Source organism: Salvia hispanica, chromosome 3 (genome assembly GCF_023119035.1).
Source record: "Salvia hispanica cultivar TCC Black 2014 chromosome 3, UniMelb_Shisp_WGS_1.0, whole genome shotgun sequence".
NCBI lineage: Eukaryota > Viridiplantae > Streptophyta > Magnoliopsida > Lamiales > Lamiaceae > Salvia > Salvia hispanica.
The window spans coordinates 14,323,292-14,338,684 of NC_062967.1; the positions used below are offsets into that span (position 1 = coordinate 14,323,292).

At 33.9% G+C, this 15,393-nt stretch overlaps 1 protein-coding gene and 1 non-coding gene across 2 annotated transcripts; both read left to right on the forward strand.

Annotated features, from left to right (window-relative positions):
- Positions 1-11,033: 11,033 nt before the first annotated feature.
- TRNAK-CUU lies at positions 11,034-11,106 on the forward strand. Its single transcript has one exon. It is a non-coding gene; the product is annotated as a tRNA-Lys (tRNA).
- A 694-nt stretch (positions 11,107-11,800) lies between these two features.
- Positions 11,801-14,146, forward strand: LOC125210416 (protein FMP32, mitochondrial-like). The gene is made up of 7 exons (XM_048109975.1): positions 11,801-12,068; positions 12,436-12,567; positions 12,635-12,694; positions 12,778-12,854; positions 13,543-13,599; positions 13,702-13,768; positions 13,842-14,146. Exons 1-7 carry the CDS (start codon positions 11,886-11,888, stop codon positions 13,959-13,961), a joined length of 696 nt encoding a protein of 231 aa, XP_047965932.1. The 5' UTR covers positions 11,801-11,885; the 3' UTR covers positions 13,962-14,146.
- The last annotated feature ends 1,247 nt before the right edge of the window (positions 14,147-15,393 follow it).

The window sequence follows — 15,393 nt, forward strand, 5'->3', positions numbered from 1 at the left end:
TTTTGTCTATTATTGAGCGTGTTTATATCTACTACTCTATTATGTTGGTATGTTGACCACTTTGTTAAGAATGTGTAGAAAAATGTACTAAATATATGGATGTGCAGCAGCCTTGGTTTATGACAATTTTTACTGGAGGTTTTGAAGTCCAATCGGCCCCTAATCCATATCAATCTCTTCGTCTTTAAAAGAGCTTCGTGTGGGTATCTTGCACGCCTCAATCGGAGTTTGGTAGAAGAAGTTATGGCCGTTATAAGAACACTGCGCAGTCCAGAAACTTCCACGCGGCCGGGTGAATTATTACCCTGTAAATTCACCTGGCCGGGTACAACGAATCTGCGCTGAAAGAGTCCGAAAGGGGTCGAAAATCTTCACGCGGCCGGATGAATTTACAGTGTATTAATTCACGCGGCCGGGTGCACTGTTTTGGCGAATTATTTATTTTGCAGAAAACACGATTTTTGAGAAAGGAAAAAGAAGAAAAAGGCTAGGGTTAAGCATCATTCTACCTGACCGCCTCCAACACTCACACACACCTCCAAGAACACTTTGAGAGAGAGAATTGAAGATTGAAGACTCTAGATCGGAAGATTGAAGACTTCATTCCTAGATTCAGAGTTCTTAGTATCCATCTCTTATGTATTGCATTGAATTCTTTGTTTCAAACATGGTTTTTGTGAATAACATGAGTAGCTAAACATTTCTTGTAGAATTCTTGGTGAAGATGCACTAATTTCATAGTTTTTATCCAATTAATTTTGTTCTTACCTTGCTCTTGTAGTTATTTGATTATTCATGGATTTATTCCTTTCAATTGCTTGATCACCATTTGATTGTGTAGGATTAATTAGATTAATCGGGAGATAAAATAATTAATCTGGAAATAAGAATAATTCACACCTTAATGCAATAAAACTCGGGAGAGTTGAGGTTTTGAGTGAGTTCTTTGACCTAATCGAGCTTTTGAGAGTTAGGGGTTTTAGGATTAAAAGGGGACTTCAATCCTAGCACCTAATCTGCAGGTTTCTCACCTCGGGAGGGAGTTTAATCTATAATTTTGGTCGACTTAGTAATTCTAGAGACACCAAAAGGTAAGGCAATTTTCTTGGATACGAGCTTGGAATTGTCCATCGAATCCTTGAGTTCTACAATTTTCTCCATATTATCTTTTCTTCGTGTTTACTTGCTTTTATTTGTTTATTTGCTCATTATATGCTTTTCTTAGTGTTAGAAAAAAACCAAACATTCCCGATTCTCTAGATAGTAGTCAACATTTGTTCGTGGTTGTTAAGTTGATACAAATTTGTCTCTGTGGGATACGATACTCTTGTTTGCTAATTGCTACACTAGCCCCGTAAACATGCGAGTATCACTTATGTTAAAATAAGTCGAGCCAGAGAGAAGATAGAGTTATGAAATAAGCATAATTGTAAATAACCACAAATTATAAAGAGAAATTCATTTGATAGAAATATTCATCTAATGATTTACTAAATAAGCAGAGTATTTCCAATATATAAATAACCAGTAACTGTTCCAATGATATCAATCTCGACAAGAGTATTTTTTTACTAGCTTAGCTATCTCACAAGTTTGTAATGACGAAGCTCGTGGCGTCTCTCTTCCTAGTCATGCTTTATCTCTCGCTCACATCGGCCGATAATTATTAGATACCATGTATTTTCTTCATAACTTAAAAATCTTATTAATTATTTAATAATAATATAATTGGATAACAATAACTATTACTACAATTTTAATTTACTTTCAATTATAATATCAATTTTAATAATATCAATTTTAGTCGTGTTTCACGATTTTTGTGTGACGATGAATACACTAGAAAATCCACTTTATTATATGATTAACTCTTTGAATGATAACATTAAGAACATAAGAGCATATGAAAGAATTCTTTTTTATAACTTAAAAAATCAAAAAATTATTTAATAAGAAAATAGTTGATGAAAAATGACTATTATAAATTATAGTTTACTTATAATACAATTATATATAATAAATTTAGTCATGTTTCACATTAACTATTATTAAGTAACGATGGTACACTAAGAAATACACTTAATTACCATGAATTCGTTAAATATACACATTACTAGTTTTTATGGTTTAGTAAAGATAATTTGATAACAAAATAATTTGATAAGAATAACTATTATTATTTCATTGGATGATATCACTAATAAATTAAGTAGTAATATATGTACTTGATTTTATATTTTAGAATTTTAATAATTATTTAATACAACTAATAACACAATTTAATGTGAATGACTATTATTCTTTTGTTGAATGATATCGATAAGAAATTAGGTATTTATACATACACTATATGTTTACAATATAATTTTATGAATTATTTAATAATGAAATAATTTGATATAAATCACTATTAGATGAGTAATTTTTAAATACTAATAGAATAAATAGACGTGAATGACTATTAGGGAGTAAAATTTTAAAAGTGATTAGATAATAAAATAATTGGATTGAATAACTATGATTATTTCGTTTGGTAATAACATTAAGAAATTAAATATATATGCATATAGTCATTTTTATAATATAGAATTTTAAATTAAATCAAAAAGTGAACATTATTAAGGTATTGACTTAATTAAATTAAATCGTAAAGTCATTTTTATAATATAGAAAGTTGTTAAATGACTTAATTACAATTCCCTAAAGTTATTGAAAGTTATTAAGGTATTAACTTTCCTTTCATAATAAACGTTATAGTACTACATAAATATTTATATAATTTCCTTTTATTTAAATTAAGGGTATATTAGTACATATTTACATTAAATTTATAGCAAAATGACATATGGTATTATGGCATGAAGACATTATGTCTCTAAATCATTATTCTTTTTATTAAATGGAACAATACAAAAAAGTTGAAAGGGTATTCAGTTGAATATTTGAGAGAAGATAGAGTTATGAAATAACCATAATTGTAAATAACCACAAATTATAAAGAGACATTAATTTGATAGAAATATTCATCTAATGATCTACTAAATAAGCAGAGTATTTCCAATATATAAATAACCAATAACTATTCCAAACGATCTCAATCTCAACAAGAGTATTTTTTTTTTACTAGCTTAGCTATCTCACTATTCATCACAAGTTTGTAATGACGAAGCTCGTGGCGTCTCTCTTCCTAGTCATGCTTTATCTCTCGCTCACCTCCGGTAAGCTCATCATATCTCTCTCGGTCTCCGTCTCTTCCACTCGATCTCTCATGAGTTGATAAAATTTGCAGGCAAGGTTTGTCAAACGAGGGCGCAAGTCGAGTGTCGAGTCGAGGACGGAGCGGGAGGAATATGCAAAGACTTTTGCTACAAGCTTCTAACTAGCTACAAAATAAAAAACCAGCTTGAATCAGATTGTTTTATTGCTACTCCAAAAATGGAGAGTTTTTGCTTATGTTATTATCGTTGCTAACCTCAATATCATTTTAATAAATAAGAATAACAATATTTTCATATATATTTACATTTGCTTCGCATTTTTCACATTTTGTACTTGTGTAATGTTTACTATTGATAGGAATTAAATACGAGTAATCAGGGGGCTTGGCCGGCGCCGGACCAGTACCCTTCATGGCCGAGCCCGAATGTGGGGAATTAGCAGTTGTCCTTGTGCGTAATGTTGAGGAAGAAGGGGGAAAAAAGGAGAAATGAGAATGGAAACGTGTGAATTTACAAAAAAGTTACTACTTCCGTCCCCCAAATTTTGACACATTTTGACCCGGCACGAGTTTTAAGAAATGTAATGGAAAGTTAGTTGAAAAAGTTGGTGGAATGTGGGTCCTATTTTTAAAGTATTAGTTTTATAATAAAATGTGAGTATGAATGAGTTAATGAAATGTGAGGTCCACTACCAAAAATAGTAAAAGTGAAGTATGTCAAACTTTTAGGGACGGACCGAAATAGTAAGCTGTGTCAAATTTTCAAGGAAAGGTACCGAGTATATACACTATAGACTACTCCATCCTGCAACATATTTTTCTATTTTAAAATTCAATTACTATGTCTCTATCCAGTTTTGGTGGGTCCATAGCCAGATTAATTTTTATTATGATTATAATTTACAATTAATCTAATCTAATATATACATTTATTTGGTGACTTTATAATATTTTTAGTATTTAAATTAAAGTAACGATGCAAAAAGGTAAAAAATGCATTCTAAAAATCGCTTTTATTTACCATCCAAATTTATTTCAAATATAATTAAAATTTTGAGATTTATATGTGTTTATTTAGGGACAGTGAATCAAGACTTGATACTTTACTTGTACGTTCAATTTAGAATTGCATTTTAAGAAATTATGATAGTGATTTGTGAATTACTTTGTACTTTGGTTTATTAATTTGGAAAATAGCTATGAATTTAGATTGCATTTGGAGTTTATTAATATATATACTCTCTCCATCCCACAATAATTGTCACTTTTATTGTGAGCCCGAATTTTAAGAAATGTAAAGAAAAGTTGATTGAAAAAGTTAGTGGGATGTGAGACCCACTTATTTTATATTGGTTTTGTAATAAAATGCGAGTTAAGTGAGTTAGTGCAATGTCGGTCCTACTAACCATTTATGGTAAAAATGAAGTGTGACAATTATTGTGGGATGAACCGTAATGAAAAAGAGTGACAATTATTGTGGAAAGGGGAAGTACTTGATAATGGAGATTTATTGATTTTTTTTAATTATAATTATCATCTGGTGTCTCACAAAATTTTCAAAAAATTTATATATAAAATTAAATATAAAATGTTTTACTTTAATTCAGCACCGGCTTTTTCAAACTTCTTGTTCTGTCCCTGCGAGTAATTACGTTATTTGATTTTGACAATGGTAATTTACTACCTAATCGTCCATTCTCAATTAATTATCATTTTAGTAAGAATATGAGGAATGTAAAATTTTTTTGTTAATGGTGCAATAAAATATGGAGTAGTTAAATACATCCACGCACACATCGATATATTTATGTTACAAACGAAAATATACACATAAGTTGTCACGACCACAACTCCCTAGTGCTAGTGAGTGTAGCTATTTCACGACTAAACAATTCTCAATAATCAAGGGACAACAATAAAAGGATGAAATCACTTAAATCAATAGTATCAAAGGCATATGGGTACATAGTCAAAACGTGTTCAGAGTATCAAGACTAAGTTCATAGCTTTCTAGCACAAAGCTCTAGATTTGCAGCGGAAGAGTCCAAGACAAAATAGCACGTATGAAGACATGCTACTTTGGGCTACCTAACTACTTATTTAAAAGAAAAGCTTGTCCCAACACCTTCGCCTGCTCGTCCACGTTCAACCTGCACATTTGAAAATAACATGCAGGGCTGAGTATTTGATATACTCAGTGGGCACATTGCCAAAAATGGTTCTATCTTTAATTGTCAATGCCACAGTTGAGTGATCACGGGGTTTTACTTAAAAGACCCGAGTCACTAAAATACTTTTCCTTGAGTAAAGATTTGATTGCGCAATCACATAACATAGATATACCATATCTGAAACTGATGTGAACCGGGAATGTGGCCACATTCCACGACGGTCACTGGACCGGCCAACTCCTTTGTTAGCTCACGGTCCCCTCATGTGTACACTAGTCCGAGTAGGGTTTGCGGCCCTACTGGGACCCGAATTCGATTTAACTTGAATTGGCATAGCCAAGCAGATAGGTAATCATAAAACAAAACATGGCATGACAACATACTTGAGCAAAGATTCACATTTTCATACTGAAATCACGTTTTGAAAGAATGCCCACCTCAAAAGCTAAAGCTCCTTCCGAAATTTCCTTAACTTGGTCTTAGATGACGTTCGAAGACGTCCCTTTAGGAAATAAAAAGATACTTAATTAGATTTTGAGATATCCATTAAGCTTAAACATGAATGCATCCTAAGTGCGTGATCATTTTATTCCTTTTCCTTAATTCATAAAAAGTCCTTGAGCACTAAATAAATCTTGCGATTTAGTTTGGTGTGGAGGTCTACCAATTATTCGTTTAACGAATGAGCGTTACCTCCTATATATTTTATTCAAGCACTAACATAGACTCGAGGTCTTTTCATCATTTCGTACCATAACTTATTCGAGCGTTAATACTAAAGTCCGGGAATTAAATTTATCATCGTGGAAATAATTTAGCGGACCATTAATTATTTAACCAACATCATAGAAGAGCCCATGATTTAATTAATTTCCTAGCCCATACTTTAATTTAGTTGGTGGCCCAACTCCATAATTAAATTCAATTAAAAGGCAGCCCATTTCTAACCTTTCTTAAGCCCATATTTACTTTTAATGGAGAGGCCCAACTTAATTAAAAGAAACAGGCCCAACAACTAATAAAACAAAGAGGCCCAATCACTCCTTTCTTCTCATTTCCATCGACCTCTCCCTCTAACACAATCCCCAAATCAACACACACAACCCTAGACCTTCTCCCTCTTCCCTCTCGGCGGTATCGCCGCTCCACCAGGTCGCCGGAGCACCGTTCGCCGCCACTTCGTCGGGTCGCCGCTGTCTCGCTGTCAACGCCGTTGTCTCGCTGTCAACGCCGTTGTCTCGCCGTCAATTATTGACCGGCGGCGAGCCCTTGCTGCTGTCGTCGCGCGAGAACTTGGGGAAAATAGCGCCTCCGCAATTCCCTCTCCGTTCATCCCTCGTTCGTTCTCGGCGGCTCAGCGTCGTCGCCGGCATCTCCGGCTGAGGCAGACGCTGCTTGGTCCGCCTTGAAGACCAGCGCCGCCGCCACCGCTTCGCGAGGCCTCGCTGCCGGGATCTCAACGCCCCAGAGAGGGCGTCTACTTCTGCCATCGTCGCGTCCAATCGACGTCACAGTTCCAGCCACGGTTGCTGCCTCCATCGCGTGGTCAGCCCCTGCTGCCCGTACGAAGTCGGCAGCCACCGTCCTTCGCCGAGACACTCTCGAACCGCCACGGCAGTCCCCAAAACAACTCCGAACAGCCCCGACTCACCCCGAAGATAAGTTCTCTACTCCAAGTTGCGTTCTTTTCTGTATTTTCAATTAACCGCCGTGGGGGTGTTCAATCTGGTTTGTTCGATTGGTTGTGTTTAATTGAGTTGATTTTTTGGAGGGAACACTAGCTCCCTGGAACGAATTTCTACATATGTGTGCTACTGGTTTCGAGCATAAAGGCAGCCTATTGTACTTCTTGTTCCATTTATGTGTTAAAGCTCTAACAAGGCTACTACTGTTATGAGATTCCTATAGCCATGGTTCTATGTTCTTGAGCTAGCATGATGTTCTAACAAGGGCAGAGGGTGTGCTTGTGTTATATTGATTGTGGTTCTTAATTTGTGGTGCCTCTATATGATGACATGAGAATTTGATTGGGAGAAAAGGATGGAGGTGTATTACCTCTGGAATTCGAAGGAGTGGCTGACTTGCTGCTGCTCACTACTTGCTCTACCCTCTAACTCTCTGTTTTTGCTGAATTTTGTAGTGTGTGTGAAAGGAGTTGGTGTGTGGTGTGGAGGGGCCTTTATAGGCCGAGCTTGGTGTACTATGGAGAATTAATTTGGCTGTCATACCACCTTGTTCCCTTCTTGCAGAGGATCCTCCCTTTTTGACTAAAATCCTGCAGCAAGTTATACTTGAGGATTGGCTCTACATGAGTACCTAGTACTCGGCCATTAATCCTCTCTGTCTGCTTGTGGCTGGACTTGTTTGCTTGTGGCTGAACTTACCCCTTTTTGGCAGTCTTTGGTCTCTTAACAAAAGAGATGTTGTCCCATTTCTTTAAATTGTAGCACTTAATTCCTTTTGTTTTTTTTTCCTTGGTAGCTTAAGCTAGTCTCTTTATTGCAGGTTGGGGAGGGGGCTTGAGCTGCCAAGCGGCTGTTCGAGATGTCTTGATGCCTCGGCCCGACGGATGATCGGATGGGCCGCGACTTCCAGCCCGGAAGGAGAGACCGATGCCATTTGCTTAATGCACATTTTATCTTCCCTTTTCTTGTTTCCTTTATTTGAGGATTTTATCCATGTAACATATTTATTATATTTTTTTTTTGTTCACTGCAATAAACCTTGTTCTATGTATTGAAGTGTTTTGATGGTTAGTTGTTCTCTTATTGAAAAAGAAAACTACACGAAAATTCTTGCTGTTCTACCATTGAAATTTCCAATTGTTTGGTTTAATAGATTATGTATTTTCTTCCTTGCAATTAAAAGTAAAAAAAAACGCAACAACAAGGCTCGAGTTCCATTAATTCTTCATGAACGGAGAACTTCACATCCTTAGTTCGATCTAAAACAAAACGAAAGGAAAGAAAATATGATGCGGGTATTACATAAGTAAATTTTGTGACATGCTTTTTATTTTAGTGACATATGTACGTTATCATAAGATATAACTAACGATTTTATTTTTAAAGCAATAATTCCCTAAATCCAATGCCTCGTCTTTCATAAATCGCATGGACTTAAATATTAAGAACAAGATAGTAATTTGTGTCAATCATACATTCATACCGAAAAACTGATAAAGTATTTTTCTTATTAAATGAGTATGAAACAAAAAGGTTGAGATGATATACGGTTGAAGAGTAGAGAGAAAATAGAGTTATGAAATGGAGAGAATAAATTTCACAAGTTTATAAGAGGAAAATACCGTAACTGTAAATAGTAGTGTCAAACTATATATGAGAAACTTATTTGATATAATTATTCATCTACTTCCATCCGTTTTTTAACAATAAAAACTATTTCCATTTTGGGTCGTTTCTTAAAAATATAATTTTGAATTAGTGAATTAGATACTTGTTAATCAGAGGTTGGTCTTAGATATAAACATTTGTTTCCTTAATTTGTCATTTTTGCTTTTAGACTTTGGCTACTTTAATCTTGATATCACACTCTCACTTCATCCTAATGAATTAATACATGCAATATTTCCTATTTGGTTCGAACCGGAATAAATATTGAATTTTAAAGCATTTAACAATTGTGGGAACCAGATTGTGGAAAATTTAAACCTAGTTCGAACTGAACTAGTAATTTTCTAGCTATATTACTATAAACGAGGGGAAGAAATTTGGTTTGAGATCGGTTAATTGTTTGTGTAACGTTTATCAAAATATATTTTTTAGCTAAAAACTAAAATTTTGTTAACTTCGTTTATCTACACACAATTAAACCTTAATTAAATGAAACACAACAAAAATCAAATCGGTCCAATTCAGCCATGGCCAGTTAATAAATACTGTGTATGAGATCAAATCACAATTAAATAAAACCAACATGATATATAGTAATTTGTTCAATCATACGAAAAAATTAATAAGGTATTTTTTCATTAAATGAAACGATAAAAAAAAGGTTGAGAGGGGTATTCGGTTGAAGATTTGAGAGAAGATAGAGTTATGAAATCGAGACAATAAATTTTCACAAGTATAGTATAATTGTAAATAACATCAAATTGTATATGACAAACTCATTTTTATAGAAATATTCATCTAATGATAAGCACAGTATTTCCTATATAATTAACCAATAATTGTTCCAAATGATCTCAATTCCAACAAGAGAATTTTTTTATACTAGCTTAGCTATCTCACAATACATCACAAGTTTGTAATGACTAAGCTCGTCGCATCTCTCTTCCTAGTCATGCTTTATCTCTCGCTCACCTCAGCCGGTAAGCGTATCATCTCTCTCTCTCGGTCCCTCCCTCTCGATCTCTCATAGTCTCACGAGTTGATAAAATTTGCAGGTAGAGTGAGGCCAGAAGCCGAAAACAAGGTTTGTCAAACGAGTGGGAAAGTCGAGTGTCAAGTCGGGGCGGGAGGAAAATGCACGGACTATTGCAACACACTTCTAACTAGCCGTAGCTTAAAATCCATTGGAGCACAATGTATAGTTACTATTCCAACAAAGGAGACTTTTTGCATATGTTATTATCGTTGCTAACTCAATATTAGTTTATTAATAAATAATAGTAACAAAAATTTCATTACAGATTCTGCTAGCTTAATTACAACTCTGTTCATTATATTAGAGTAAAGGGTTTATAGTTAATTAATTCTACCATTGGTTTTTGTGCTTGTGTAGTGTTTACTATTGATAGGAATTAGATAAAGTAATTACGTTATTTGATTTTGACAAGGGTAACTAATTTACTACCTAATCGTTCATTTAGACCGCTGTAATTGTCTAATATTGACATGATTTTTAGTAAGATTATGAGGTATATATGTCAAAAAAAATTGTTAATGGTGCAACAAAATATGGAGTAGTTGAATACATCCTCGCACACATCGATCGAAAATATACACATAAGTAAATTTTGTGACATGCTTTTTGTTTTTGTGACATACACACGCAATAATGAGTCATCATAAGATAATACTATTATTATTAAAGCAATAATTCTCTAAATCCAATGCCTCGTCTTTCATACATCGCATGGACTAAACAAAAAGAACTTGATAGTAATTTGTGTCAATCATACCGAAAACCTAACAAGTACTCCCTCCGTCCTATTGAAGATGACCCACTTTCATTTTTAGTTTGTCACAATTAAGATGACTCATTACTTAAAATGAGAACATCTTTATCTCTACTTTATTCCTTCTCTCTTACTTTACTCTCTCCTCTCAATACACAAAATAAATTTGCATAAAATCTTGTGCCATCCAAGAAAGGGGTAATCTTCCTTGGGAGCGGAGGGAATATTTCTTATTAAATGAGTATGAAACAAAAAGGTTGAGATGATATTCGGTTGAAGATTTTAGACAAAATAGAGTTATGAAATGAAGAGAATAAAATTTCACAAGTGTATAAGAGGAAAATAGCGTAACTGTAAATAGTAGTAGTGTCATATTATATATGAGAAACTTATTTGATACTATAAGTATTCATCTAATATTTTTAAAATATCTTTGCAAAATCACTTAACACTCAAATTTATTAAGTTATTTTAAACTAATAGCTTCATCAATTTCCAAGAAGCCCGTCTAGCTCAGTTGGTAGAGCGCAAGGCTCTTAACCTTGTGGTCGTGGGTTCGAGCCCCACGGTGGGCGCTTTGCATGAATTTTTTTTCAAAATTTCAAAGCTTTGAGTATTGTTAGTTTTTCCCTTTTTTCCTATAATTTATTTTTTGGGGCTTTTAAATTTTAATGCTTGAAATATTGCTTGGTTTTCTCATTTTTTCCACTTTACATATTTTAAAGCTTCAAGTATTGCTTTTTTTTATTTTTTTCTCCCTTTTGTTAGTTTTTCCTTTTTTTCCTTCTTATTTTTTGGGGCTTAAATTAAGAGCTTCAAGTAATAAGTATTGCTTGTTTTTTCCTTTAATTATTTTTTGGGTTCGAGAATTTCCTTTTACTTATATCTAAAGCTTTAAGTATTGCTTGGCTTTTTTTTCCCTTTTATTTAGCTTTTTAAGCTTTAAGTATTGCTTGTTTTTTCCCCCTTTTTTTTATTTCTTAAAACTTTAAATATTGCTTTTTCTCTCTCTTTAATTTAGCTTTTTAAGCTTCAAATATTGCTTGTTTTTTTTCCTTTTGTTTATTTTAAAAGGTTTAAGTATTTGCTTGTTTTGAAAGAAGTTAGCTTCCATTATATCAATTGGACTGCTCCCCATAATTTTTGGTTGTCTCCTCATTACAACCATCAATTATATATCTCCCCACCTTTTTCCTTTATGATATCTTCCATTTTTAGTTTTCCACTCAATTTCCCATTTACATATAAACACATCTCTCCCCCCTTTTGTTGATTGTTTTTGGCTAATCAGCCCATCTTCATCATACATGTTTATTCCTCACAATTCAACCAATCAATCACATTTTCATCTCAAATGGCAGCCGCATACTGCAGGCGGGCTCTGCTAATTGCCCCCCGCTTGCATGGCGCCAGCCGGGTCGGATCGCGATTCGCATCCCGGACCTTCTCCGACATCGCCAAACCCGAGGCTCGCCCCTTGTGCGATCTCGTTAGTCCCGACTGCAAACGCCTCATCCTCGTCGACACTTTGGCTCTCGTAAATTATTTATTTCTCTCTCATTTTCAACACCTTTTTTTTATAGGCAAATGAATTTACTTCCTCCTCTGTGCCCTAAAAATATGAACTTTTGAAATGACATAAATTTTAATACATAATTAGTAAACTAAGAGAGATATAGAAAGTAACGTGTATTAATGGAAATTAGGTCGCACCTTATTAGAGAGAAAAAAAATTCCTAATATAGAAAGTTTCTATTTTTAGGGGACAGATAGAGTAAATTTAAAAATCGCATCACAATGAACTCGAACCCGAGACTTTTGGCTTCAGGCATTACCATTTCTAACACACACATAATTATCATCTTCTTCTTTTTTTTCATCTTTGTCGACGTTTGGTTGATTAGGTGAGGAAATTCGAGGCGAAGGGGATTCCAACGAAGCAGGCGGAGGCAATCACGGAGGCGCTCAAGGACGTTCAAAACGACAGCTACGACAATGTGGCTCACAACTTCGCCACCAAAGTTGACATGGAGAAAGTCAGCATTTTCAACCTTGTTTTCTTCTTTTGATTGTTTATCCATAGATTAATTCGGTTTTTTCTAGAATGTGATGACGATCGAATCAAACTCCTCCAAATTCGAAAGCGAAGTTAAAAGTAATGTGGTATGTTTTTTGTCTCTTTGAAATGTGTAAACCTTGTTGATGGATGGAAGAAAAATTATTTATGGTGATGATATGAAATGTAGATTCACCATGTCTCTTTGCTGCAACAAGAGAATGAGAAATTGAAGTCCGACATCGATAAAATCCGCAGTGAGTTAAGGTGCGCGCCATTGTTACGGATTCCAATGTCTCGTATCGATTATGTGAAACAACAGATGTGGAATTTATAGCCCAAATGAGCTCAATTCTCTCCTAATAACTTTTTTTGTTTGGTCTGTCACATAAAAGATGTGTCATTTATTGACCAAATAGAATCTCTCTTCCAATAAACTAGTCTCGTGACCGCAACAATAGATGTGGAATATTGGAATTTATAGATCAAATGGACTCCCTCTTTTGATAAACTAATCCCATGGCCAAAACAACAGATGTGGGATTTAGTGACCAAACAGACTCCAGATGTGAGTTTATTAGACCAAATAGATTCTCTCTTCCGGTAAACTAGTTAGATAACCAAAACAATATACTCTATGTGTGATCAAAACAACATATATATGGTACTCCATCAGTCCCATAGAAATAGACCATATTTCCTTTTTCTTTCATCTCATATAAATAGTCCATAATCTATTTATGATAACATTTTTCTCCTTCTCTCTTACTTTACCAAATTATACATTAAAACCTGTGCCAGCCCTAAAGGGCTTATTTTTATGGGACGGAGGGAATTATATAAAATCAAATGGGCCAACTCTTTAATGGGCCAAATATGCTTCTTTTCATGATTGACTACTCTTTTGAAACGAGTTATCTTGTTTGGTCTGTAACATCGATACTTATTTGTTTAGGTATGAAATAGACAAAGTCACAGCAGGGTTGAAGTTGGATCTTAATCTCGAAAAAGGGTATGTATGGATGGAATAAATAAAGAGAGAGACATAATTAATTTCTTGTGCATATAAATAAGGTAAACCAATTTGATAAATTTGTTGTTGGTGATGGATCAGGCGAATAAGGGATGAGCTCAATCATCACCATCAAGACGCAATTAACCTCAACAGCAAGATTGATCGAGTCAGTACTTAATTAAATTTCTCAAATTTTCTTACAATTTGATGCTAAATTGTTACATTGAATCCTGTGTCAGGAAATTCATGTGCTGAGGGCAAACATAGAATCATTGAAATACGAGTTGGTCAAATATTGTGTTGGGACATTTGCCTCCATTGCTGCTGTTACTCTCGCTTTGCTTCGTTTTGTTTACTGATTCTTCATTCTACTAGTTTAGAGCTTTGTTCTTTTGTTTTTCACAGAATAAAAAGGGTTTAATTAGTTAGTTAGTATGTGCACTGGTTTTTGTGTTTGTATCTTGTATACTAGTGATAGGAATTAGGTTAATGGCTTTGACAAAGTGTAATTTACTAACCTAATCCTCCAATTTCACATTCTTACCCTTCGTTCCATAGTAGTTGAATTGCATTTCTTTCCAACACGAAGATTAAGAAAAATGTGTGTAATAAAGTATTACTCCCTCCGTCACACTTGTGGGACGACACAAGATTTTAGGAGGTTTTGTTTTGTGTGATAAATGGAGAGAGAAAATATAATTTTTATATTCATGTGAGAAGAGAACTTTTTCCAAAAAGGGAAATGTGACATCTTTTGTGGGACAAACTAAAAAGGAAAGTGTGACATTTTTTTTGGGACGGACGGAGTAAATAAAAAGATAATAAAGCAGAAGACAAAAAAAATAGAGAGAATACAGTAAGAGAGGAAAAAGTGTTACTTTAAAAAAATGACTTTATTACCATATGTCCAAATGGAAAAATGACTCTATTATTATGGAACAGATGAAGTACTACTCCCTGTGTTCCATAGTAATAGATTCATTTTTCCATTTTGGTATGTTCCATAGTAATAGAGTCATTTTACTGTGGTAGAATCAGAAAATTGATTAATTAGCTCGTAAATGTATGAACGTATATATATTGGTCATGCTTGGATTATTTGTAAACATTGCAATCCCACATAATTTTATTTAGTAATTACTATATCATTGTATATCATAATCAATTGCTAATCGTGCAAAGTATAACAATAAATCCCGCAATTTATATAATAAATTTAGATATTTTTCAAAATATAGTAAAATATATGCTGACTTTTAATCAGCACAAAAATTTAAAGCAATAAATACATTCTGTTTAATTGGAATCAGGAATCTAATCAAAACAAAATTTTAAATCAGTACATCCTAACGTTTGGTTAGCATATAATACCACTCCTTGATTTAAGCAGAAAATTATAGTAAAAGACAGATGGCAAGTTAATCTTGCAGAAATTTTAGTTATTTTGAAATGAATGCAGAGAATAATTACCATGAATGCCTAGGATCTGAAATTCTATTAGCTCGTAAATTGTATGTATAAATAGGTCGTGCATGTTTTATTCGAAAACATTGCAATCTCAATTTTATTTACTTAGCTATATCATTTCATATCATAATAAATGGCTAAGCTCATTGCATCTCTCTTGCTAGTCATGTTTTATCTCTCTCTCGCCTCAGCAGCGGGTAAGCATATTAATTTTTATCTCTCTCTATTCAAGTTTTGCGACAACGTATAATATTAGTGACGATAAATTCGTCACTAATATTTTTTTTTACCGATAATGCTTTTAATTACGGATTGTATCTGACT